Source organism: Heteronotia binoei, chromosome 2 (assembly GCF_032191835.1).
Source record: "Heteronotia binoei isolate CCM8104 ecotype False Entrance Well chromosome 2, APGP_CSIRO_Hbin_v1, whole genome shotgun sequence".
NCBI classification, from domain to species: domain Eukaryota; kingdom Metazoa; phylum Chordata; class Lepidosauria; order Squamata; family Gekkonidae; genus Heteronotia; species Heteronotia binoei.
This window is the reverse complement of record NC_083224.1, coordinates 80193788-80221142: the sequence shown is the minus strand read 5'-3', so window position 1 is coordinate 80221142 and position 27355 is coordinate 80193788. Positions and strand designations below refer to the sequence as shown.

The 27355-nt window shown below is 42.4% G+C and overlaps 1 protein-coding gene across 1 annotated transcript; it reads right to left on the bottom strand.

The window, feature by feature from the left end:
* Positions 1–234: 234 nt before the first annotated feature.
* LOC132566406 (chitotriosidase-1-like) lies at positions 235–27355 on the bottom strand. Its single transcript, XM_060231415.1, has 11 exons — positions 27286–27355; positions 25815–25844; positions 21175–21376; positions 19408–19464; positions 16724–16889; positions 7453–7577; positions 7164–7254; positions 5072–5254; positions 4673–4789; positions 2786–2921; positions 235–743 (listed from the first exon to the last, which is right to left on the bottom strand). Exons 1-11 carry the CDS (start codon positions 27317–27319, stop codon positions 508–510), a joined length of 1377 nt encoding a protein of 458 aa, XP_060087398.1. The 5' UTR covers positions 27320–27355; the 3' UTR covers positions 235–507.

Sequence of the window (27355 nt, the reverse complement as noted above, 5' to 3'; positions counted from 1 at the left end):
CTATGCATTTTAATAATTATATAATAAATAAAACAAGTTTTCAACTTAGCAGAGCCAAGAATGGTAAGTTTCTAAAAGCCAAGTTACATAGATGTCAAGTTTTTTATATCATGGATTTTATTTTACAATGCCCACTTAACTAACATACAGTTTTGAAATAAAGTTTTAGCATTGGTCATTCCTGTTTAAAAATAAAGTGAACTCATTTTGGATACAAAAGAAGCAAAGAGCTACTTTGAATTTAACTGAATTTATTTTGATCAATTTTAGCAAAAAGAAATAGCAAGCAAAAATTAAAGAATGAAGACATACACCATAAGCAGACTGATGCAAAGGACAAATATTCTGATTTCTGTGGTCTTTTGTGGATTTGTGGATCACATCATGTCAGCTGTCAGCTAGATAAATGTGCAAATGAGGCTATATATATATATGCAATAAAGCATTAGATGGTTGTGAGTATAAAGGAATATAGCCACTGTTGGATTTATATTTATTGGAAGCACTTCACTGTGGCCAGTCACAACATTTGCATTTATCATTAAAAATTAGTGTTAATGGACAAGCCTTGATGACTGTATGGCTGTGAGCACAGTGGTAGAATTTTGTAGGATCCTGTAAGTTAGCATAGATTCCATCTGCTTTGCCAAGACAAAATGTATCTGCTGTAGGTGGAACAGGTTGTGATTGTTCAGGTTTCAGAAATTCATCTTGGGTAGGAGGTTCATCAGCTGGTGCTTGGTCTGTAAAAAACAAACAAACATATGACTCATTTGGGAATAATTCAGGCTATATGTCAAAACTCATGTCCACCTTGAAAATTGTTTATATTGAAAAGTGCAATATAAAATACATTTTAAAATGGAAATGTCTAGGGCTGATTTTCACAATTGTCTCCAGTCTGGCAGTTCATTCTGATTTTCTGAGTAGCAGTGTGTGTGAACAAGATCTTGGTGTATGGCTGAATGGTAAATTAAAGATGAGCAGACAGTGTAATGCAGCAACAAAAAGGCTAATGCAATCTTGGGGTGTATCAACAGAGGCATAACATCCAAATCACAAGATGTCATAGTCCTATTGTGCACTGCATTGGTCAGGCCACACCTGGCATATTGTGTGCAGTTCTAGAGGCCCACTTCAAAAATGATGTGGACAGAATGGAGTGGGGGCAGAGGAGAGTGATGAGAATGATCAGGGGCCTGAAGACCAAGCAGTATGAGGAAAGGCTGAGGGACTTGGGAAAGTTCAGTTTGGAGAAGAGAAGGTTGAGGGACATGATTGCTCTCTTTAAGTATTTGAAGGACTGTCACTTAGTGGAGGGCAGAGAGCTATTCCTGTTAGCAGCACAGGAGAGGACTTGTAACAATTGGTTTTAATTAAGGGCAGGAAGGTACCAACTAGATATTAGCAAAAAACCTTTTTTACAGTAAGAATTGTTCAACAGTGGAGGTGGTGTGAGCTTCCCATCATTGGCAGTCTAGAGCGGCTGATCCTGCATTGAGCAAGGGGTTGGACTAAATGGCCTATATGGCTCCTTCCAACTCCGTAATTTTATAATTTTAACCTCTGCTATCACATGAAGATAGTGTTGCCAGCTCTGGGTTGGGAAATAGCTCGAGATGTCAGCTTTTATTTTATTTATTTATTGCATTTTTGAATCGGCTAATCTCCACTACTGTGAGGCTCTAGGTGATGTACAAAATTGAAGTAAACTACAACCTACATCACCCTTCCTCATCATAAACACAAAAAACTCGCATCACTGAAAGTTTATATTTTATTTTTGCTATTTTTAAACACATATCTTTACTAAGCAAGAAGCTGTATATCATAATTTTTCTATTTTGTGTCCCAGAGCCTCCTCTCCCAGCTCACTATAATCCTTGTCCCCACCTGTGACTCACTTTTTGGGTCCTGACTCACAGTTTGAGACCACCTATTAAGCTATTTATTTACTGAATCAGAAGCTGGGAGAAGATCTTGAGAACCATGAGAACATTCTCCGAATGCATTGGAAACTATTTCTGTTCATATTTACTGGGTAGGTAGATCAATACCTTGCATGGTATTATAACACAAAATACTTCTCTCATTTCAAAAATCAGAGGAGTTCAGCACTAAAAAACCTATACTTAATATTATACCTGAGCTTGGAATGGACAGTGCAGTGGAGTTTTGCTGCATGGCTGCATTGTGATGCACATGTACAAAGTACGGCTTGTTTACTTGAAAAACTATGTGGTTGCAGATAAATCTCCTCTCACTAAACTTGCTGAATATTACTTGTGAGTAAACATTTTAAGGACTGAGATTTCAAAAAATCTGACAGCAACAAAATCATGCCTTAGTATGCTGCAAAAAGGGAACAAGAGAAATGACAATGTGCAAACACATGAATGCATGAATCAGACCTTTCGTCCATCAAGGTCAGAACCATCTTTTCACATCACCTACTGCCTGTTTCTCTTAAGTGGGGAAACCAAGGATTGAAGCAAGGACCTTCTGCATGCTCATCAGATACTCTGTCACTGAGCCACAGTCCCTCCTTAATGAGCCAAAGCAATGGATCAGAATTAAAATACAGAAACAAAGATCCCTTTAAAAGTTCCATTTCCTCATTCACAGGTTCCTTATTTCCCTTATATCTTTATGCAATGACTGCTTTTGAAATTAAAAGGGGAAATACTAAGCAGTTCCATAGTGTTCAGTAAATATTTGATTTACCACAGCTTCTGTGACTGAGTGATGACTTCAAAGAAAACCAGTATAACAAAAGAAGATTAACCTTTGGAACCCAGTTCTTTCTTCAGAGTTTGCAGAAGAGGGTATACTCCTTGGTTACAAAAAAAGCCACTAAAGTCATCCAGATCCATGGCCCAAACCATGCCACCTGCCAGGTTATTCTGCTTCAAATATCTGACCTAAGTATAAAAGGAAACACAAATGCAACAATCATGTTGAAAGCAGTCACATTAAGTGTAGGCTATTGGGGTCTGAACTTGCTGAGACTGAGAGTGAAAAAGATCTTGAGGTTGTAGTTGATAGGTCACATGTTTCTAGGTTAGCTAAATCTATTGTCTCTAGTGAGCCCACAAAAATAGGGTTTATTGCCCTCCTCCTGTGTCTTTGGCCCCTTCTACATTCTGTTTTTATTCCACAGTTTCTCAGCAGTCGAGTCGTTATGTTTTCAATTCAGATCTTTTGCTTTCATTTTGTATCTGCTGAATTTCCTTGGTACTCCATGCCTGGAACATCATACTCTGCAGATTATGCTTTCTGTATTTCCACTCCATGGGGGGTGGAGGGATCTGCAGCTGGCTAGAGATGGAAAAATTCCCACTGCTATGGCAGCAACAAAGAAAGCTGAGGCCACTAGAAGAGAAGTCGGAGGGGACCCCCCCCATTTTAAAAAAAACCATCAATAAAACTGCCAGCAAGGGAGGGGAGAGCTGAAGAGGATCCTGGTTGATGGCATTTCCTTTGACAGGGCATGAAAAGTGAGAATAGGACAGCATACCTTTAAGAGAAACCAGGACTTTTTTTCTAGAAAAGCCTAGCAGGAACTCATTTGCATATTAGGCCACACCCCCTGATGTCACCACTGTTTTGCATAGGGCTTTTTTGTAGAAAAATCCCAGCAGGAACTCATTTGCATATTAGCCCCCCACACCAAGTCAGCCGGAATTGCATTCCTGTGTGTTCCTGTTCAATAAAAGCCCTGAGAGAAAACAAAAGCAGGACTCTGATGCCCTGAGAAAATGCACACACACCTCGCATTTTTCAGCTCTTTCCATCCATGATTTTGCAAAAAGAAAGGAAAGGGATAGGAAAATCCAGGCTGGGAGCCGGAAATCTTCGAGTCTTTTATATTTACTGATTTCTTCTTATGCTTCTCTGGCTTTTTAAAAGTTTGCCAGTCCAGGAGGACACATCTTTCTCTTTTGTTTTTGGAGAAGGAGGGAAAGAAAACAGAATGGGGAGGGGGCATCAAACTAAAGAGAGAGAGGACATTAAAGAGGGGGGACAATGGGCAGGCCTTGAAGATCTGCCAGACATTCTAGAGACCCAGATCAAACAGTGAGCTGGCAAAAGGTCTGCCCCAAAAGGAGTTTTGGAAACTGCGAGGAGAAGGGAAGCTGAAAGCAGTGTGAGTTCTAGTCCATCAAAGCAGATGTAGAAACAAGAAGCAGCTCTGGGACAAAAGAGAACTCAAAGTAGAAGGTGGTATAGAAGGTGAATTTGAAAGGCACTCAGAAACTACAGCAGAAAGCAGGTATAGAAAGGGCCTTTGTTCTAATCTCTTATAGGCAAGAAGTTACATGAAAGCAATCCCCTTCTATTGCAAGATCTTTGAAATAGACTTTATCCTCATGCAAGATGAACTGTACAATTTAACCTGCTGATGGAATGTTAATTTTTACATTTGAATCTTTCTACAGTAGAATAAAGTCAGATTTTTTAAATGAACTACTTTCTTGGACTTCAGTGTTGACACCATCTGGCAAAATAGACCTGATCTGCTCTGGTCTTGAACCAGAATACACAGCCTAAAAAGCAGCTCTCCAGCAACCCTTGTTATTTGGAATTTTTGAATTTCTAAGTATAAAGTTTGTTGAGCTCCAATAGAACTTTACGAACACCAAAAGAACATCTACTTAGTTAGTATGCTTACCTTATTTTTAATGCTGTCGACATCATCATACCCTACCCATTGGTTTCCTTTGAAAGAATATGGAACTTTCTGCTCTGGAATCACTTTTGTAGTGGCACCTTGTATAAAAGTACAGACCTAAAACAAAGCAAATTAGGCTATGGATAAAGTTGCCAGATGTCTGGGCTTGGGACACATAGAGTTTGAGGGGGGAGGTCCCATTGTGGGAGGTGTAGGCATCAGAGGCTGTTGCAAGAGCTGACGAGCTTAAAAGTAGGAAGAAGACAGGATTGGGTGCTCTTTGAGAGAACAAAATAATCTTTTAAAATGTCTGAGAATGCTCTGTGAAGAAAACATGTGACAGGAAAGGGTAAAAGCATGTGAGTAAAAAGAAATAGGAACATTTAGTCTCCTGGTTACCTCATAATAAGCCAAGAATCCAGCCTCTCTTGTGAAAATACCAGGTGTTCCAGGCCCTGAGACTGGTGCATTAGGTCCAGCCTGTGAGGAAGAAAGGGTGAAGGTTCGTCCATAGAGAGGCATTCCAAGGACAATCTTTTCAGGTGGTGCACCCTTGCTCTTCCAATATTGTACAGCATCATCCTTGAAGCAGACAGGAAGATAGTAAGCATGGTTTCAGTGTGTACTACACACACACAGTTTCTGACATTTAGAACATTCTGTTTTGTTGCTCCAGACCACAGACCTGTAGTTTTCCAGTACCTTTCTTATACTGGATGGGATCTGTAGATTCTCAAGTGTGAATGGGAAGCACTTGTCTTCTTATGGAAAGAAGTTATCAGTTTTTGTTTAAATTTGCAGCCTTTTGTGCTGCACTGAATCTTAAGAAGATTCCACACAGGGGCAATTCTGTGTATTGCTCTCATTGCTGTTGTGGAGGTAAAGGATTTACATTGGCAATGGAGTATATGCACACAGCAATTTCCCCTGCACTTTCCTTGCCTCAACCCCGTCCCCATTTTTATCATGCAATAATATTATACCAGTTTGTTATCACAATCTTTTCATTCCCAGATTTCATTATTTTAAAAGTACTTGTCTAGCCCCTTCCATTGTGCCATTATAAAGAAAGTGTGCAGCCTATCGACTGAAAAAAAGCTGAAAATAGCCCACACAGGTAGCTCTGGGGAAATAGCAGGGGCTGTGGCAAGTTAAATAGCACTGATGTGGGCAGAACCTGTAAAAGTGTACAGCTTCATATCCAAATGCCCTCCAAAAGTGATTTGATTGTGTTCTTTCTAAATACCAAACTAAGCTTTGGAATAATAGCAGCAAAGTGGGAGAAAACCTGGCAGCAGGACAGAGAATGACGTTGTGTGGATGCTCACCTAAACAGCAGTTCAGTCAAAAAGTCAAGGCAGAGCAAAACACCCATGTGGAAGCAGCGCCCTTGCCCTGTAGGCTACTTCAACATTCAGGAGGAGGTTTTAAGAAAGCACAAGGGATTGCAGGCAAAGGAGAAGCTGGAAAAGTCTCACTGTATGTGTGAATAGGGGAGGACAGTGGCTCAGTGGTAGAGCATCTGCTTGGTAAGGAGAAAGTCCCAGGTTCTATCCCCAGTATCTCCAACTAAAAGAGGTCCAGGCAAGTAGACATGAAAAACCTCAGCCTGAGACCTTGGAGAGCTGCTGCCAGTCTGAATAGACAATACTGACTTTGATGGACCAAGGCGGGGTCTGATTCTGTAGAAGGCAGCTTCATATGTTCAATAGCACAAAGGAACCTTTGAATCTAAGCCATTGCCACCACGACAATGTTTTTCAAGTAGCAGTGGGCAGAAATGAGCAGCTACTGTTGAAGTTCAGGATTAATCTCCTTAGGACATTATTTATCTGGTTGTTTATCCTTTCTGAGACAGCTAAGGAGCACTAAAAAACCCCTGAGCTTAGAGTAGCAGCCAAACATGAAAGCGTCAAATATACACAGTTTATTTTTTATTACTGCCCTGTTGCAAGCCAGTGCAACACCATTTTAAGAAGCAACATTAATTGTATAATGTTCAACTGCTGGTTTTGTAGCTACGTTTGATTTGTGAATGCAAAGGGGAAAACATTTTTTTTTTTAAATCAATTGTGCCTTATAGACAATGGCTTGTATTCAATGTGATTTGTTCAGAGTGGACCTTGTGGAGTGGGACTTTCCTGCTTGTCACTGCAGGTCCCAAATTTTAATCCTGGAGGACAGTAGACCTTCAGGAACAGTACATGGGGAGTCTCCAGTGGGGGTGGAATCATCATTGCTGCTCCCTTTTCCAAAGATAACAGTGATTTTAAATCTTCTGAAAACTTACTGTGTGGTTAGATACATGCCAATATCTAGAAACATCTTAAATATCATGAAAGGTCTTCCAATTTACCAGCTAAAGAATATCATTAACAGAGCACTGGCACCGTCTTACACTGTATAAGGCAATCTACTGATTTTTAATGCAAAGATAGATATAAGCTATATTGTCATTTTATAGAATTGTACAGGAAAGTTTATCACTTACAGTGTCAGGGTATAGGGGGCTGACGTGGCCCGTAACTGTTTCCCAAGATCCATGAAAATCATAGGCCATGAGGTTAATAAAATCCAGACTCCTACAAGGAGAGAGAAAAACCTCAAATGTTTTTCTCCCACTATCAGGATAAGAATTCTCAATGGCTGTACAGCACATCATAGATAATTATATCACTAGAGATAAGATTTGTAAGTCTCTGAAACTTGAGTTAACTGACTCAACTTTTTTGTGACTTAACTTTGTTCCCTCCCCACCCCCTTTGCCTGACCACACTCACTTTGCGATCTTGGAAATTTCATAGGCTTTGTCACTGGTTGTCTTCCCAGCAGCCACAGCAGCAGTTAGCAGTAGTTTTCCCTTACTTGTCCGCTGGGCTTCTGCCTGGAATTCTTTAAACATTTCCTAAGTAAAATGGTGGAACAAACAACATTAGCTTTTGCCCATCTTGTTAAAACCAATGCAAAACTAACTGAAACAATGCAGAAGAGGCACTCCATGCATGTGCAGCTCTGCTGCAGCCTTGTGGCTCAGCTAACATTGTCCCCAATGTAGTTAAAATTCAAGATGGTGGTTCCTTTTTCTTTCCATTACAAGGACCAATTAATAAAATGACAATAAAATATACTTTGTTCCACATTGTCTTTTACTGCTTGTCCAATGCTTTAATAAATAATATTTTTTAATTTTTTTATTTATACCCCACCCTCCCCGCCAAGGCAGGCTCAGGGCGGCTGACAGGCTTCCACAACCCATACTAATTTGGAATTGCTGGTCTAGGCCTGTGTTTGTTCTACTGATTTTGGTATCCTGAATGGTTTCTAAACTACCCTTTCATTCTCAAGAAAAATAATAATCTAGGAATTGGTTGATGGTGTGATGCGATGTCACCCCAGAGTCGAAAACAACTGGTGCTTGCACAGGTGACTACTGTAAGCCAAAATGTCCTCAAAAGAGGTTGGGGAATTGACAGGTGGGCACCTTTGGCTTAAAAAGGGATCTAGAATTTATGTATACAGGATTCCACTTCCAGAAATTATTGTTAAATTTACCAAGGACAGTAATTAAGTAAAACAATTATGATTTTATTACAGAAAAATATAGAACACACACATACAAGATAATAGCCTCCTATATAGAATTTCCTGTACAGTACTAGTTGCCCAGTGTCCCACACGCGAGGATTTTTAACCCAACCCAACCTCTGGTCCATGCTGAGCTGTGCTTTTCCTAGCTGTTTGGCTACTTCCATATGGATGTTGTGGATTTCAGCAATTAAGGATTGCACCCATGCATCGTTCACTACCACTGGCACCAGATCAGATGGAAGTTGTGTTTTAAGCCAGAATGCTTCCGGCAACACCATTTTTCTTCCTGTCATGACCACATGCAGTGTGTGGCCGTGAATGGCAGTAGTTCCCCTGATAGCCATAAGGATGATTGGGAGCTTGTCATTCCAATCCTTGCCTGAGGATTTAACTACTTTGCGTAGAGCTTCCTTGATGGTCCTATTAGTTCGTTCAATGGCACCGGATGCTTGCGGGTGCCCAGCAATATGAAATCGCTGCTCTACTCCGAGGGCTTTACAGAGTTCCTTGGTCACTTCCCCAATGAAATGTGAGCCTAAATCGGAGTCCATGACTCAGGGGATCCCCCAAAGAGTCCATAAGTGATTGAACAGAATCTTAGCCATGGTAGCTGCTGTATTATACTTGCACGTGCTTTTCCCCAGTTACTATGAGACCATATGGGGAGGGAGGCTCTTTTTGTTCCTTTTGCCAGGCTCATCTTAAGCTCTACAAACACTTTCTGCTGCTCAGGCCCCCAGCTCCAAGCCACATCCTTTTTCAATAACTCATAAAGAGGGTGTGCTTTCTCCGAGAACAGTTCAATGCCATCTCTGGATAAATTGAAAGTTCCCAGTAGAGCTCTCAGTGAATGAGTGTCTGTGGGAACAGGGAGTTTGGAAATTACTTCTACTCTTTGGGAATCTGGTGTCCTTCCTTCTGTCCCTAGAGTTATTCCTAGGTATTTCACCTCAGTTTGCACTAATTGAGCTTTGGCACTGCTTGCTTTGAACCCAGTTTCCTGAATGATACTGAGCACTTTCTCTGTGACTTCACAGACCTTTTGTTCTGTTTCTGTGTGTATAAGGACGTCGTCTACATAACTTAACACGTGGTCCTTTGAATCAGGTTGCAAGTGGTCCCACATCTGCACCACATATGCATGGCAAATGGTGGGACTTGAGTGGAAGTCGCTTAAAGACGTACTACTGGCTGCGAAAAGTGAATGCAAATTTGTACCAGCAGGACTCATGTAAGCGGATAGAATGAAACACATTGGCCAGGTCCAAAACGCTGTAGAATTTGGACCCTGCAGCATTGGCGGCCACGATCTCATTGTATTTGGCAACCATAGGAGCAATTGGAGGAGTTACAGCATTTAAAGCCCTGAAATCTACTGTCATTCTCCATGTAACCCCATCTGTTTTTAAAACTGGCCACAAGGGGGCATTGCAGATGGATTGCATTGGGAGAATGACATCGCATTTTAAAAGTCCTTCAATGGTTTTCCCTATGCCTGCCTCTGCTTCGGCTGGGTATTTGTACTGGCGCTCTATTAAGACACAAGCTTTCTTTATATAATAATAATAATAATAATAATAATAATAATAATAATAATAATAATAATAATAATAATAATAATAATAATAATAATAATAACAACAACAACAACTTTTATTTCTATCCCGCCCTCCCCACCTAGGCGGCTCAGGGCGGCTAACAACAACTTACACGTTAACATAAATAATAAAACTTTGAATTTAACAATTAAAATTAAGCATATAAAAACCAGTCAGTTAAGTTAAAATACATAATTTACGTTACACTATATATATATATATATATATATATATATATATATATATATATATATATATATATATATCTGGCAGCAATAAAACTGTTATGGCGCTGGTTCTGCCAGTTTAGATAATCTTATAGATGGTCTCGCACTTGGCTTTGTCCATGATCCATACCCCGGGAAACCTTTGGACCCATTCATCACTGGTGAGGGGTGCTAGTGGAAAAGGTGCTTTCAGAGCTAAGTACCAGTGGATAGCATTAATGAATTCTGGCCCTCCTGGGATCTGCCATAGGAGAGAGTTGGCCAGAACAATGGTTAGCTTATTCCTTTTTAGAAAAGGGGCTCCTATCATGCCATCATCTTTGCCCTGATTGCTACAGGATTTCATGACAGCTTGAAGCTTGCCTATGGTTACTGGGATGCTTTTCCAGATATGTGAGGCGTGACTACCGCCTGCATATCCTGCTAGTTCCATAGTCCTTTCAGTTTGAGTCCCTTGTGATACTAGTCTAGGATGGAGCACATTAATGGAGGCTCCTGTATCCACTAGCAGAGTGGCAGGTTTGACATTCCCTGGAGCCCCAATGCCTGCCTTTACCATTGGTCTCCCCCATGCATCAGGTTCTAATTTAGCTATGATTCTGTTGGGGAGATCAGTGGGCTCCAGGCATCCCTAGCACAAATCTGGGTTTTGGAAAAAGGGGTTGTGCAAGCAGTCCTGCATTTGCACAACAGCCATGGGATTATGAGAGGCTGGAGACGGAGGGAGAGGAGGTGCAGATAGTACTATGCTTCTTCTTTCTTTCAGTATCTGTGCTTGTCGGCAAAGCAATACTGAAGTGGCTGCCTTGTCATATGGCCCCATGTTCTCTCCCGCATTAACCAGGAATCTCCAAACTTCCCTTCTTTTATCCCTTTCAGCCTGGTTTTGTTGGCGGACTGCGCTTAAGTCCAGGTACAGACTTTGCTGTGGTCCAGGTTGATTGCTTCCTTCCTGGAGGGTTTTTGGGGTCCCCTGGTTTGGTATTGCTACTCCTTGCGGTATGCTGCCATTGTTCACAAAGGGATTATTGCGCTGAATGTTAGCAAGCTGTTTGCGTTTCCCTGACTTCTCTCCTTGTTTTGCTTGCCCCCCCCCCGCTCTTATGCGGTGGAGCCTCTCCAGTGTTTGGCACAGGGTTTTGAGTGTTAGCTTGCCTCTTTTGGTACTGGGAATGAAGTCCATTGTTGGCATACGTCACAGTGTGGACGGCCTCCTTTCCTTTCTCTTTCTTCCCAGCTTTACTGTACCTTTTCAATTTGTTCATGAACTTGCTAACATGTACTATGTTAGCCTCCAAGTTGTCTCACTCAGGGTTTCTAACATTTCCTAGACCTAGTAGCTGCTGCGTAGGCATGTTAAGACCCATAATGACATCGCTGACAAATCCCTCATTATGGTAGTCAGGGTCTGCATTTTTGGAAGGGAATATAACATCCGCTGCCGCTGCTAAGAACTTTTTCTTTGTTAGATAGTCAACTGGATCCTCATCAAGACTCTGTATAGTATGATGGTAGAGATATTTTATAGTATCTCTATCCCACGTGGCAGATATTATTTCAGCCATCCACTCCAGAATGGTGAGGACGTTAGCATCCCTGCGATCTATGGCTTGTTGTATGGCAGTCAATTCCTGACCTGTTGCAGCTATTTTTAGGACCTGGTTCAATTCATTAATTGAAATGCCCGGATATTGCTTCCGAGCCCGAGCCATCCACATAATTGATGTGTCTCGGTTGTATGGACCTAGAAACTGGTGTGCCATTTTGATGCCATTTTGATGCTCTAGTTTCCCTCACCACTTTCACAGACTCAGATCCGTCCTCCTTCCTAGTAGTAGTTTTCCGAGTAACCACTGGACGGACTGGGGCTGCCTTGTCCATGCTGTGAAACTCAACGTCTTCGTTCTCCCCAGATTCCTCGTCAGATGAGAAATCATAAAGTGTAGAGGGCGAAATTGCTGAGATCAGAGCTCCCTTCACCTCTAATTTCTTTTTGAGTTCTGCTATCTCCTTTTGACACATCTCGTGACTAACTGCATCACGTGTCTTTTTATTCTTTTTTGCCAAATACTCAGCAGCATGCTGTAGCTTGCTGACTTGTGCTTGGCGGTTGTCAAATTTGTGCTCAAATTTGGCTACTTGTTGCTATGCCCGTTTTAATGCCAGCAACGTGTCTTGTTCAGCAATGGTTAAGGTGCGCTTGTCCAATTTAAGCTGGGTCACCTCTTCTTTTAAGTCCTGATTTTCTATCTCCAAGCTATTATTCTCCTGCATAATTTCTTGGATGTACACTTCATGGGCCCTTTCCAGATCTGGGATCTTATTCTGGGCTTGGGCCATTTCTCTCTCACATGTTTTACGCATGTTCTCTTTCTCAGCTTCATGGCTTGTACGCATCTGTTCTGCCTCTTGTTCTTTCTGCTCCAGCTTCTCTTGCAGTTGTTTAATAACAATGGAGCTATCCTTTAAGGCTGTGAACAATCCCCAAGATGCAAAAAGGTCTCGCTTGTTGGGGCTAAGCTTTGCCTTTGTGCAGTGGTCTTGGAACGTACCTTGGAAGAGTTGGTAGGGATCAGGACTTGTAAAAGATCCCTTTAACCATGGGTTACTCCCCTTCGCAAGCCATTTTCCTAGCTTTAAAAGTTCCTTTTCTTCTTTCGCAAAGAATGCCATGGTAAACACGTGGGTTGGTTTCTTGGGGGCAAGCAATGCCCTACATTAAGGTCGCTTATGCTAGCAGAGCAGACCCCAGGACTTTTGGGGGAAGCAATGCTCTACACTAAGGTTGCTTGCAGTAGCAAAGTGGACCCCGGGACTTTTTGGGGAAACAATGCCCTACACTAAGGTTGCTTGTGGTAGCAAAGTGGACCCCGGGACTTTTAGTTGGTGCCCAGAAAAAGCTGATCCTTTTAACTTGCCCAGCTCCAGGACTTTTTCTTGGTAGATGCCTAGTACAAGCTGATCTTTTTAACTTGCCCAGCCCTAGGACTTTTTCTTGGTAGATGCCTAGTACAAGCTGATCCTTTTTATTTGCCCAGCCCTAGGACTTTTGCAGTGTGTGGATGCATGTGTAATGTACATGTGAGTGTGTAAAGGTATACGGTGCTCAAAGTAAAAAGAGAAGGGGGAAGGGGTCTCTATCCATTCTTAAACCATCCTGACCTATCTTCAAGTTCCCTCCCCAGATAGACACGTTTAGGAAGGCCTCGGGAAGTGGCCGGACATCACGTGATTCTCCCCTTGCGTTCCAGTCAGGCTCAGCCCTTGTACAGGCGGTATCTGGCCCTCTGGGTGTGGCTAGAGAATCAGTGCTGAATGATAGAGCGGGAGCAGCCCAACCCATAATATAGAAATGCTCTCTAGAGCCATCTACACAATTCACAATCACTCATACATTCACACAACAGCCTAGCTTGCAAGATTTCTGGATGGTGTATTCCCACGTCTGATTGTCTGAAGACACATGTGTCAATTCGCATGCGTTCAGACATTCAGGATTCTGCCCAATGCTTTCTCCACCAATATCTGTAAGCCAAAATGCCCTCAAAAGAGGTTGGGGAATTGACAGGTGGGCACCTTTGGCTTAAAAAGGGATGTAGAATCTATGTATACAGGATTCCACTTCCAGAAATTATTGCTAAATTTACCAAGGACACTAATTAAATAAAACGATTATGATTTTAATACAGAAAAATATAGAACACACACTTACAAGATAATAGACTCATATAACATACATACAGACCTAATAAGAATAGAGAGGAATGCATAGAGGTAACATAAGGATGGACAAACAGGGTGATAATTACCGATCGTAGTCTTCAAGGAAGGCTCCAATGGTGACAAATGAGGACGATGGGGAAGAGGACCCTCAACTGGCCAAGAATCGGGGTTGTATCTAAGCAGCAGGAATGGGGTACTGCTAGATGCACACCTGTGTGGAGCTGGGTCACAGGTTATAAGGACTACCTTGAGCCCTTAGGGGGTGGGAGGTACAGGGGTGGATGACAGGTGGTCAGCTGGTACATGACCTCAGGAAAAGGGGAGGCTCCGCTATGACCATAAGGGCTGGACTTATGTGGTAGCCAATAGCCACTATATTGGGGGCCCCTGATTGGATGCCCATACCTGGCCAATGAGCAGACCTGGCCCTGGTTACCTGATTGGACTTCCAGGTAACAATGGGCCAAAGGGGGAGGCTCCAGGATGACCATTAAGGGAAAGAATGGGAGAAATTATTGGGGTGGAGGGGATTAAAGCTATCAAAATTTATCTAAAAAGTGACAAAAGATGGCCTAATTGCTACCTAAGGTAACACCCGATCTATACAAAGAGACTTGGCTCTGGGTGAAGATGTTCTTCCTCTTCTTCATTCCTCTACTGGCACCAGCCTTTGTCTTGGGTTCCGTTGGACAAAGGCTTAGGCAGTCTGACAGGATTCATGCCTAAGATAAGCTTGATTGCCTCATGCATAGGTGACATCTGTTGAGTATGTGAGCCTCCTGCTTCGCTGTAATGGAGTCTGGCACTGCAGGAAGATAGTTGCTGGTGATGTTAGCTTTCCCATATGGATTCTATGGTCAAGGCTGGAAACCGCTTGCCTGGACAGTTCCTGGCGGCGCAACTTCTTCTGCTGCAACGGCCGAGATGGTGATCGCACAGAGCGACTGGAAACCCATCTGTTCTCCTGGTTAGCACTCCTCCAGAGACATGGAGTGCTGCTGCAACATTGTGGCTGTTAGTACTCACATAAGTCCCTTATAGTCTGGTAGACAAAACCCACGTTCTCCTGGCAGATGTGTGTGAGTTGATTCTCCAGGCACCCTGGCAACCAAAGGGTGACTACGATGTTCTGAAATTAGGGGTCTTTTCCTCACACTACCTTTACCTTTAATTTCTTCTAAAATAATTGCTTTCATTATGCCTTTTTTAACCTAATCTTGTGTAAAGATTGAATGTGGAAACCAGTTAAAATTGAAAACTTAAGTGTGATTACTTGTGCATAAGACTGTAATTATGGTTGGGAGTGGTGTGATGGTTAGAGTATTGAACTTTGGAAGGGAGGCTCCACATGCTGTAGGATAGTACATTGTTGTCAGGGTGAACTAGACAATTTTGGGTGTCCTAAACAGAGATGCCCAAGGTGCTCCCCCTGCAGTGAGGCAGCAAGGCAGCACCTTCCATCTTTGCCTTCCCCCTACCCACAGGGAGGTGTGGGAGTCAGGGCATTTCTGCCTATCCTCCTCACCATGGGGAAGCAGGAAAATGCCACTGTCCCTTCTTGCCTCCTGCCATGCCATGGAAAAGCAGTGAGGCAGGAACATGTTACATCTACCCTGGCAACAGCCAGATTTAGTTCTCTGCAGAGTGGGAAAAAGCCTCCCACCCCTGTCCCTTCTGGGGGAGGGAAGGAGCAAGTTCCCTGCAGCCATCCACCCATGGGCCCAGGGCACCTGCAAGGAATGCCAGACTCCAGATGGGACCTGGGGATCTCCCAGAATTACAATTTATCTCCAGACTAGGGAGATCAGTTCTCCTGGAGAAAATGGATGCTTTGGAGGGTGGACTCCATGGTATTGTACCCTGCTGAGATCCATGTCCTTCCCAGGCTTCATCTCCAAATCTCCAAGAGTTCCTCAACATGGATCTGGTAAGTCTACCCCCATACCCCGCTAGTGTTGTAGTCAATCAGAGGAGACTGGGAGGGCCTCAGTCTGGCTTTAGAGGTCTTCCTTCCTGGAATTTAATAATAGTAGATTAAACCAGTTCAAAATTAATTTGTACATTTATTGTATATTTGTTATCAAGAACTAGGAGTAGCTTGATGACTATATAAACTTTATTAAGTGATTGTGGGAAGAAAGAAGATGAGGGTGAAGAAAAGTGCTTTTGTGAAATTATGTTTGTTATAATATAAATGATTGTGTTTGTAAAGTTAAATCATAACATTCTTTCTTCAATAAAGATATATGTAAAAGCAAAAAAGAAAAAGAGGAGACTGGGAGGGGAGCTGTGGGGTAGCTGGTCCATTTGGTGTCCTAGACAATCACCTAGGACTGCGTACTGGATGGGCCACCCCTGACTGTTGTGCCCCTTCACCTCCTGAATTTTGCTGCCTGGAGAAAAACATCCAGAGGTGACTGATTACAGTAGTGCAGCCACCAACGATATGTTGACACAGCACAGGAGATCTAGGAGAACTGAATACAGTTCTCTGGTTAGTCATAAAGTTTGCTGGATATACTTGTGCCAGTCAGTCTCAGCCTAACCTACTTCACAGGGTTTTTTGAGATAATAAAAAGTGGGGGAAGAGAGAGCTCTGCTCTGAGCTCCTTGGAAAAGGATGGAATTAAAATGCATAACTGGAAATGTACAGTTAAGTGGTCCCTTCTGAACATTACTGTGAAGCAGAAAGCAGAAGATAATAATTTTAAATTGAATGTACGTCCTTAGTGATACAGCACTTATACTACAGAAACTGGAACTTCAAGTAAGACAGATAATTTTACATAGTCATGTAACTCAATCCCATACATTAGTCACTGAGGTCTTGCAGATTTCAATGGAATAGATCTCTGCAGCCACAAACTTGCGATCATGGCCTGCATTTTGTGTTCATGTGCTATTTTTTACTATACCTGAACCAAAGAAGTGAAGCGTTGTTTATCCTCTGCAGGGCTGCCTCTGTCTGCAGGATATTCCCAATCTAGGTCTAGGCCATCAAAACCATGCTTTCGCAGGAATGAAATCGCGGACAGAATAAATGTTTGGCGATTGTCAGGAGTAGCCACCATGGCAGAGAATCTAGCATCAGAAATGATACATTAACAAGATAATGGTTGTTTTGCTTTGTATCCTTGGACCACTTAAAATATTTGTGTTCACTTCAGAGAGGTGATTTTACCCACCCTAGATGATGTAGAGGTAAATCTGACAACTTTTTATAGAGTTTAGGGTCTTTATTAGATCCTGCATTGTTACTAGAAGATCAGGTTAATGAAGTTGCCAAAAAAGGGCTTGGGTCCACCAGAGTGTTTCCATGGATGGAAGTATTTGTACTCAATGTATAACTTTATCATGCAGAAGCAGTACTGTGGGGGCATTAGGGGCTGCAGTAGGAAGGGGGTGGTAATACCGTTGTACTCTGCAGGTGGAAATCCTTCTGTCTGCAAGAATGTTCCAGTGGATTCAAAGTAAGGCATTCTTTCAGCAGCATTTGATGAGAATCCTGATAATTTGGTCATGCTAGGATTGCCAGTTCTGGATGGTGAAATAACTGGAGATTTAGGGGGATGGAGCCTGGGGATGGCAGAGTTTGGGGAGGGGAGTGATCTCAGCAGGCCCTTGAAAATTCAGAAACTGCAACTGGTACATAATTAGGTTCACCTATTGATTAGTGCTTGCAGATGAATGCACATCACTCCTATCCTACGATAAGAACATAAGAGAAATCATGTTGGATCAGGCCAGTGGCCCATCCAGTCCAACAGTCTGTGTCACACAGTGGCCAAAACCCAGGTGCTATCAGGAAGTCCACCAGCAGGGCCAGAAGTCCAGAAGCCTCCCACCGTTATCCTCCAAGCACCAAGAATACAGAGCATCACCACCCCAGATATAGTGTCCCATCTATAGCTTGTGGCTTATAGCTGTGGATGGACCTCTGCTTCATATGTTTATCCAATCCCCACTCAAAGCTGTCACTTGTGACTGCCCCAGCTTCCTATGGCAGTGACTGCCCCAGCAGTGAATTCTATGCAGGGGTCATTTTGCAGAAAAATAGGTGGTAGAGCTCATTAGCATAACTCATTAGCATATGCAGCCCCCCCACCAGTCAAAAGCAACCTGATGCAAGAAAGGAGAGCCCTGGGCAAGTGAGGCCTGCTTGGGCTAGCTAGAGATCCAGCCAGCCCAAGCAGGCCTTGCTCACCTGGGGCTCTCCTTGCCCCCCCCCCCGCTCACAGTCAAAAGACCAGCAAGCCACCTGCCACCCAAAATCATATAAGAAGTGGAGAAAGGGTGTTGTGGACTTCTCCAGCGTTTAATGAGGGCTGCTGGGGGTATGGCAAAGCTCCTGGTGGCTGGCTGGCTGCCTGCTCTCGTAATCCAGGGATTGTTATGTAGCTGCACCTACTATTCAATGGACAAGGTCGGTAGATAGGGAGGAGGGGGCGTCAGAAAGGTTCAGGAGCTGTGAACTCCTGCTGAATTCAGGGCCTGATTGTATGTAATTACTTTTTGGGTGAAGACGTACTTCCTTTGATCTGTTCTAAGCCTACTGCTCTTTAATTTCATTGAGTGCCCATGCGTTCTTGTATTGTGAGAAAGGGAGAAAAGTACTTCTTCCTCTACCTTCTCTACAGCTTCTCTAGTCACCAATATGGCAATTCAAGGTGCTGGTTTTTATTTTTAAAACCCCATATAATCTGGGGTCCGCCTACTTGAAGAACCATCTTTCCCATTATGAGCTTGTGTGCAGTATGAGATCTCTCCCAGACCTTCTTCCCAGTACACCCCTGCCTTAAAATTGTTAGGCCACTGCCCAGACTCATTCATTCTCAGTGGTGGCCCCAGGCTTTGGAATGTTCTCCCAGAAAAAGTGAAGAGGGCCCCTACATTAGCCTGTTTCCATAAGCAATGGAAGTCTGCATTATTTGGACAGGCTATTGGAGGAGCTTATGGTTCAGATATGCCCTGGATGCATGGGGGTGGTTCATTTACCTGATGATATTGTCTGAATCTGGATTCTTTTGGTTTTAATGGTTTTGTTGGCTGTCAGCCAGGCCTTTGTATGCTGCCTTGAGTCACCATGGTAAGTAGGAAAGGCAAGCTATAAACATTTTAATGAATAATAATGATAATAATCCAGCATGTGATTGTTCTGAAAAGATAGTCTTTTTCAGCATTGATATTCCAGTATTTTTTTAATTTACTAAGAGAATATGAAAACCCACATAAGTGAATTACTTTTTTGGTTTGGGCAATATATCTGGAGGTGAAAGAGCTGAGCTAGTTTGCCTATTTTGCATACAACTAATTAACTATCTTGATGGTTATTTGCAGAAAATTGAGGCATAAGAGCTGAAAGTTCTAAAACAAATATGGGTATTTTAAAATCTAGTATCTTCTTCCTAAACTTAAACTGTCTCCACCCTCTAATTTTAAAATCTCTTAATCCATGAGAATTAGAAATTTATTTTAAATAACAAAAAATGCTGGGATTCTTCAGGATTCTAGAAGGAACCTACAGATGGAACAAAAAATATTGTGCCATGACGCTACATGAGGAACACCCTCATTTAAAATCCCAACCCCTGCGTCTTACTTTGGAGAACCAAAATTCCATCCGCCAATGGCTAAAAGTGTCTTCAGTCCTGGATTCCTAGATGGGAAAGGGAAAAATAGCACAGAGAAGAGCTCAGTTTTACAACTGGGCATGCAAACATCCGCTACATTATCAATGATGTCTTACCATTCTGTCTAAAGCCATTTTGCCTAATGCAGGTCAGGGTGCAAGACATATAATACAAAGCCAGCTGCCCTGGGAGCATGTGGCTGCTGCATGGCAGGTCAGGCCAGCTGGAGCCCTGGTCAGCCCAGGCTGAGCCCTGCTCCTGTGGACTCCAGCAGGAAAAAAAAACCTGGTTAAGAATATAAGAAGAGCCCTACTGGATCAGACAAATAGTCCATATAGTTCAGCATTCTGTCTTACACAATGGCCAACTAGTTCCTCTGGACAGCCAACAACAGGCATGGAGGCTGAAGCTTTCCCCTGATATTGCCTCCTGGCTCTGGGATTCAGAGGCTTAGTGCCTTTGAATGTGAAGGCTTCCCTCAATCACCATGCTAGTAGCTATGGGTAGACTTATCCTCCATGAATCTATCTAATGGATCTCTCCCTATCCAACTCCTGGCACTGTATTCATAACACATTTTCAAAAAAGTAAACCTTAAGTTCTGTTAAACGGGGAAGTCAAGAGCTGGATTGGTTTCCTTTTGCTTCCCTTCCTCTGAAAAATAGTTGACTGGAAATGCCCTTTGTGCATAGTCCTTGCTACTCAACAGACACTACTTTGGATTTGGGCAACTGTAATGATAATGAAATCTAAATCAAAGGAAAGGTCTCCTTTGTGCAGTGTGCAAGTGTCCATGAATCTGTACCAGTCCATGCAGTCCAGAACGTGAAGTTACCTTAGAGTTGTTATCCTGAAATAGCAATCTTTGCATACATGGACAAGGGTAGATGGATATTTTTCAGCTGCACCCTTTTGTTGACAATTTGGGGTTGCTATATCCTATATCAGGCATTCCTAATGTGGAACCTCTGTGCACCCACCAAAACCTTTCATGGCACCTACTCCAAGTGCTTTTAGGAAGAGGGTGGAGCCAAGTGGGGCTTTTGCTCAGCAGGGCTTCTGATTGGTCACTGGAGATCTGATGAGCTATACAGATTTTTTTTTTAAAAAAAACATTGCTTTGGCAGCAGCTATTAGTGAAGGTAAGCTGTGAATATGCAAGAAAATATTTTCAAACACTATGTTCATTTCTAAATATTTCATGCTAAGCAGAGTTTCTGCCTGCAATGTTAAGGAGTTACTATTAGAGTTATGCTTAACCTCACTCCCTGACAACAGCTTTACCCCTTACACCCACTGTTTGGTGGTTGCACCCACCACCTTGTCACTCACCACCCTGTATCAGAATTCCAAAGGTGCCCACAGGATCAAAAAGGATGGGCACCCTTCAGATTGATGATGTCAGGCACAGGAGAATGTGAAACTGGAGAGGCAGCAACTATGAGAAATCTCTTTCTTAAAAATTGTTTTGGGCAGAATGTATTTTGCAGATGGTAAAGAAGGCACAAAAACACACAACTGGAAAATGATTCTGAATGAACAATAATGATGCTGATCTATATATCAGGATTTGTGTGGCAGCCCTTTTCTCTTTAAATCTTTTCTCTTAAATCTGATCAGCCTAAGACTACATAGCATTTTTATGTCCATTCAATTATTATCAGAAAAGGGAAGTACTCATGAGGTATAAAATGCCAATTCTAGAAATTGCTCTTTCCTCCCAGCCCTCTACTTACTTCTGTTTGAGTTTATTGAAATCCTGATATAATTTCTCATCATTCCATTCCACTGTTGTGATCTTGTTCTCATTCATTCCCGCAAATGCATAAATGAGATGAGTGCACAGGTTGGGATCAATGTTCTCAGGGAGGAATCGCCCTCTCTCTGGCCTGTATTGAGCCCAGTTGGTGAAGTAGCAGACCAGTTTGAGAGGTGAGCCTGTGAAAATGAAATATGAAAGAGAAGATTGTTGAAGGAGACCATACTTTTTGCTTTTGTCCTTTTTTTCCTATTGTAGCACTTAGGCATTATGGGATGGCAGATAATAGTTTTCCTAATCCTTTGCCTCCTTTGGTTTTCTGTCTTTTCCTCCTTTAAAAAAAAAACAAAAACCATTCTGTTTTTGAGTAACTAAGTCTGGAAAAATGGTGCCTGATTAGAATTACAGTGACTTACAGTGCAATCCTTATCCTCATTTCCAAAGGATTTGGGATAATGACTAAGAATTGTGCTAGCATATTTTGAAGATATACTGGTGCATCTGGAAACATGCCAATGCCAAGCCTTCACTGGCCAGCATTGTGGCCTGTGTAACTCCAGTGCTGACACAGAACTGGGTGGTGTCATTTCATGCACAGAATGAGGCCCAGCTGTCTTTAATTAGGGCCAGGGCTTGTTCAGTCCTGACCCCGACCTGGTGAGATTTTCTGCCAGATGACATCAGGGCCCTGCAGGACCTTATGCAATTCTGGCAGGGTCTGCAAGGTGGAGATATTCTGCCAGACTTCTGGCTGAGGACAGTGATGGTTTGCCTACTAGCTGGCGCTTTATTTCCCACTCCTCTCCCAATATTATGTAAGTCTCCCCCCTCCACCTCATCACAATGCTCTGGCAGTCCAGAATAAGAACAAAACTCATAGGGCACCATCAAGGGTTTTGTAAAATGTTTTAAAACTTCAATTGCTATATTTTAACTTATGTATTGTTCCATATTATCAGATGTACATTGCTCAGAGTCTAGTGTCAGCTGGGATGGGGTGATTAATTAAGCTGAATAAATAATAAAGAAGAAGAAGAATTTGGCTTAGTCTGCTAAACCTTTCCAGCCCTGGGTGCATACCCAATACCAGTGCAACATTAAGCCACTATAAACCTTGGTTTATCACTCAGACATCACATACAGGCTCATGCACTCAAATGCCCCTGAGCCCCGTAACCCACACCTGGCTATTAACTAAGTCTGCCAGCAAGTCGCCCTCCCCCACACAAAGCAACCAGTTACAACCCCCTCCTCACAAGCTATATAAACCCAGCCCAGATATCCATAGTTCAGATGCAGGGTACATGACATGGGGCTGTATCTCTATTACACACAACACACACTAGAGGGACTTTGGTGATGGGAATCCCTCAGAAAACACACTTTTCCTAGCAAGGGAGCACCAAGCACAAATAGCAAAGAAAGAGAAAAAACTATTTGGATAGTTGGTAAATATAGCAGACTTTTATCCAGTCATAGAAGTGTGATACTGGGTGCAGTAAATAAATCTCCCAAGAAATATATTGCAAAAAATGTAAACTTACATTTATTCAAGGAGATCCAGTTCACAATCATGTAGCAGTCAAAAGAAGAGAAAGAAGTCTAATCTAAGAGTATTTTCCCTATCACAAATAGCCAGTTTGTCCAGCATCATGTGTGTGGGACAGGGCCAGCCCTAGGGTGCATGGTGCCCCAGGCAGACTTGCTGCCTACAGCCCTCCTCCACGGTGCTGTGCCCTGCTGCCCCCCTCCATGGTGCCTCCTCCTCCCTCCCTTTCTCACCATGCAATGCCCGGGAAGGGACGGTTGAGCACTGCATTTCCTTTCTTTAAAGGCCCCCCTGCTGATCAGCTGATTGGCGGGTAGAATGGTGCCAGAGGCTCGCAGCTCCTATGCCGGCCTTCCAGTGCCATCATGATCAGTGCAGGGTTGAGGGGACAGCAGCAGCGGGAAGGATGAGTGAGCCACTGAAAGAGCGGCCACTGCCACTGCCTCCCCCCTTCCTTCCCCTGCGATCCAAGAAGGAATGGGGGGAGGAGGCAGTGGCGGCGACTGCTCTTTCAGTGGCTTACTCGTCCTCCATGCTGCTGCTGCCCCCTCAACCCTGCACTGATCGTGATCATGCCAGAGGGCCAGCATAGGAGCCGTGAGCCTCTGACACTGTTTTACCCACCAATCAACTGATTGGTGGAGGGCCTTTAAAGAGCCCGGGAAGCATGGTGCTCAACCACCCCTTCCTGGGCATTGAAATGGTGGAGAAGGGAGGGAGGAGGTGCTGCAGAGCAGCCCTCAAAGGCAAAGGAGGCATCTGCCTAGGGGGAGGGCCGAATTCGGTGCACCCACCTTGCCGGCACCCTAGGCAAATGCCTAATTTGCCTACTGGGTGGGATGGCCCTGGGGGAGTATGAGGGCAGTGTATCTACAGGAGAGATTGGCAGATATATGTGTCTCCATGAAAGGCTATGTGCAGTGGGTGAGAGGACAAAGCCAGAAAGAGGAGGAGTCAGAGGGCAACTTCCAAGTTAAAACAAAGAGAGGCATCTCATTCAAGGAGATAACACCTATACACACTTAGAGAGATGTAGTTCCTCCCAATGTCCAGGCATGCTGAGTTGCTCACTCCAACAAAAACATGTTAGCAGTTGTCTAATGATGCCCTGCTCAGAACCTTTACAGGTGCTAATTAATCCAAATGGAACAAATTAACAGCAGGATAGCCTACATCAGGGATCCCTAATGTGTCACCCCTGGACACCTACCAAATAGAGCCTCTACTCCCTCAGTGGGTGGTAATGATGGAAGGACAAGGAACCACGCACAGGTAAGAAAGGCAAGGGGAGTCCCTGACTTAAATTGTTTCTTCCTGTCCTTCTGTGTTTGCTCTATAAATCACCTCATGATAAAGAAAAACTGGGACAGGGAAGGAAAAAAACCAACACCCCCCCCCCCAAATAAAAAATTGACACATTTCAATAGATCAATATATTGTAATATCAAAATATGAAAAAAAAATCACACAATTAACTACAAAAAGTACAAGTAACAGCCAAAATTCAGTAGCACATACAATGCACAAATAACAGGCGCCAGAGCCGACATGCAAATAATGTGTACAGAATCCACAAAAGTGACAGTAACAATATCTGCAAAAGTGACAGTAACAATATCCAACATAGTAGTATGCATTCCAGAGTTCCTTGCCCTTTGGATTGCATACTACGTTGGATATTGTTACTGAGGCTTTTGGAACTCCCTTATATATTACCCACTGTGGATTTGTCATTGTTATGCTGTTCCACCCTCATTGTTACTCTTGAGAAAGGATCTGGTACCGAAACAGGTTACTGTATTGATCGAACTCCATTAAGTATTTCCTGTCTGATATCCTTTATATTTTGGAAGTTTTGAGGATTACTGCTCCACACTTTTGTGGATTATGTATACATTGTTTGCCTGTCAGCTCTGGTGTCTGTTATTTGTGCATTGTACGCTTTACTGAATTTTGGCTGTTACTTATACTTTTTGCAGTTAATTGTGTAATTCTTGTTTTCATATTTTGATATTATAATATATTGATTTAATACATTTTGTATCAATTTTTGTTTTTGGGGATTTTGAGGGCTATATATCACCTCAGCAAACCTGTCTCCCATAAAATTTACTAGCAGTAAATACTGCCAATCGCCATCCTGATAGCGGAGGGGGCTGACAGATTCATTAGCACTATGTTACTGTGCTGAAACAACAGTCCAGGGTGACCTTCAGCCACTCCCAATACTGCTGCTGGCCAAACACTTATGATGCCTATTTGTTTTTTAGGACCAGAGTCCTATGGAACAGTCCCAGTGATACTGCAGACATCATTCCAGTGCAACTCCTTATAAGGGATGCAAAAGTGTTGGTTTAATTCCCCCTTCCCACTGGTGTATCCTGTCATGTGGTAACTGCTAAGGTAAAGGAGGGAGCTGACAACTCTGTCAGAGCACCATGTGCAGACTTTTGTAGTCCACTTGTTCTTTGCTGTTACTGTGGGATGTTACTCATTACAGTCCTTGCATATCTTTGGATTCTCTGCAGAAAGCCAACCCCGATAGGAGGAGAGGCCACAAAGGATGGCCTCAGTATGGTGCCAACAATCTGCTGAGTTTACAACACAACCAACAGCTGTACTGACCAGCTTTGCTCTGGGGTTTCCAACTGACTTGTTCTAGTCTTGCTTCTGTAACCTACAGTTGCTAACTGCCTAGTTTAAGATTCTCAGGTCTTTGAATCTTTCTTCATAAAGCTTAGTTTCCAAATCCTTCACCATGGAGTAGGGTTGCCAATTGCCTGGAGGGGAAAAATCATGTCCCTTTAACAGGGATGCTATTTACAATGCCATGTGAAAATTTCAACTGCCCCTTTCCACACATTAAGCATCTATTAAAGGAACAAGACATCAGACAAGCTTGCATTGCATTTCTCACTGGATTGATTGCCATGCAGAAGGAGTTATAATTATTTTTCAACTTCCTTATGCTTTACAATACAAGTATAATTCCATTCTTCATCCACCTTGTGTTCTTTTGACTTCAGATTTGGGAAATGTGAACTTTAAAAGGTCTTTATTTTACTTACTGAAGTGAAGAAACATCAAGATGGCTAAACCTGGAGCAAAAGGAAATGGAAGACAAATTAATTAGCATAGTTGTCCTGCATTGCCAGCATTGTCTAGTTTCCTAATTCTATGATAATGATGATGAAATAAAAACAGTAACATTCTTATTTTTGCATGGATTCAAAATGGTTTACAGTACAAAGTATGAACACAAAACATCCTAATCATTAGGTATACCAATATAAAATAGTTAAAATTTAAAATGTATAGTTTGAATTCATTTAAGAAAGTTTGTAAATGGCAACAGGACTACTTAAAATGGGAAGAGTATTACATGGAAAGTAAACTCTGGTTTTGTGGAAACTTTTTGCCACCATCATATTTCTGCTGCAAATAACCCCCCAAGCAGCCTTTACTTGCATAGCAATCCAGAAACATATTGAGCCTGCTTTGGCGGGAAGGGCGGGATATAAATGAAAAATTATTATTATTATTATTATTATTATTATTATTATTATTATTATTATTATTATTATTATTATTGATAAGCATAAACACATGTCTGAATTTTAGACTCTGGAATCCCATAGGAGGAAAAAAGCTTGGGAAACAATTTGGAGCAGAAAAAAGGCCAACAAGGAATATGTTATCACTCCCTATTAAACTGTTCAAAAAAGAAAACAGCTCAATGGTTTGTTACAAACTTGCCCCTCAGAATCTTTAGTTTGCTAATACAGTTTGAGGAACCTTCCCTCTTCTATCTTAGTGTTTAACCTGTAATTCACAGATAAAATGTGTTTGAATCAGTGTTCCCTCTAAGTTCAGCTAGTGTGAGCTTGGTCACAATTTTTTAGCCTCCAGCTCACACATTTTTGTCTCAGCTCAGGAAAAATGGCCCTAGAGCAAACTAATCTATGCAGTAGTTCACAACTTTAAGTAATGCCAGTAGCTCACAAAGTAGAATTTTTGCTCACAAGACTTCTGATTTGAGAATACTACTGGTCTTCTTTGAATGTGTCAGACAGTAATTTGCCTACTGGACAAGAGGGAAGACAGATTCTTTCTTTCTTTCTTTCTTTCTTTCTTTCTTTCTTTCTTTCTTTCTTTCTTTCTTTCTTTCTTTCTTTCTTTCTTTCTTTCTTTCTTTCTTTCTTTCTTTCTTTCTTTCTTTCTTTTCCCTCCATGGCAAAGTGTACCTGCTGAAACCCTGCTCTCCTACCCAACATTCAAGTTATACAGGTGAGGGTTGCAAGAGGCCCAAGTCCCCCAGCCCTGTTCTCTGGTGCATTTGATCTCCCCAGCCTGTTCTAATATCTCAAGTCTGTGTACAGAGAAGCTGACATTGACAACTTGATTTTTATAAATTGTGGTTTTCGTTATTTGGTGTTTCTTCCTGCCAGCTTCAAGACATGACATGTATTGTACATCAGCATATCTAAAAAGATGAAATCCAGCAAAGCAATGCATGTTATTTATTGAAAACAAACTTACCAGAGCCAGTGAATGTTTGGCTCATGCTTGCCATGTTTCTGGATCCTGTCCCTCAGAAAGCAGACAAATG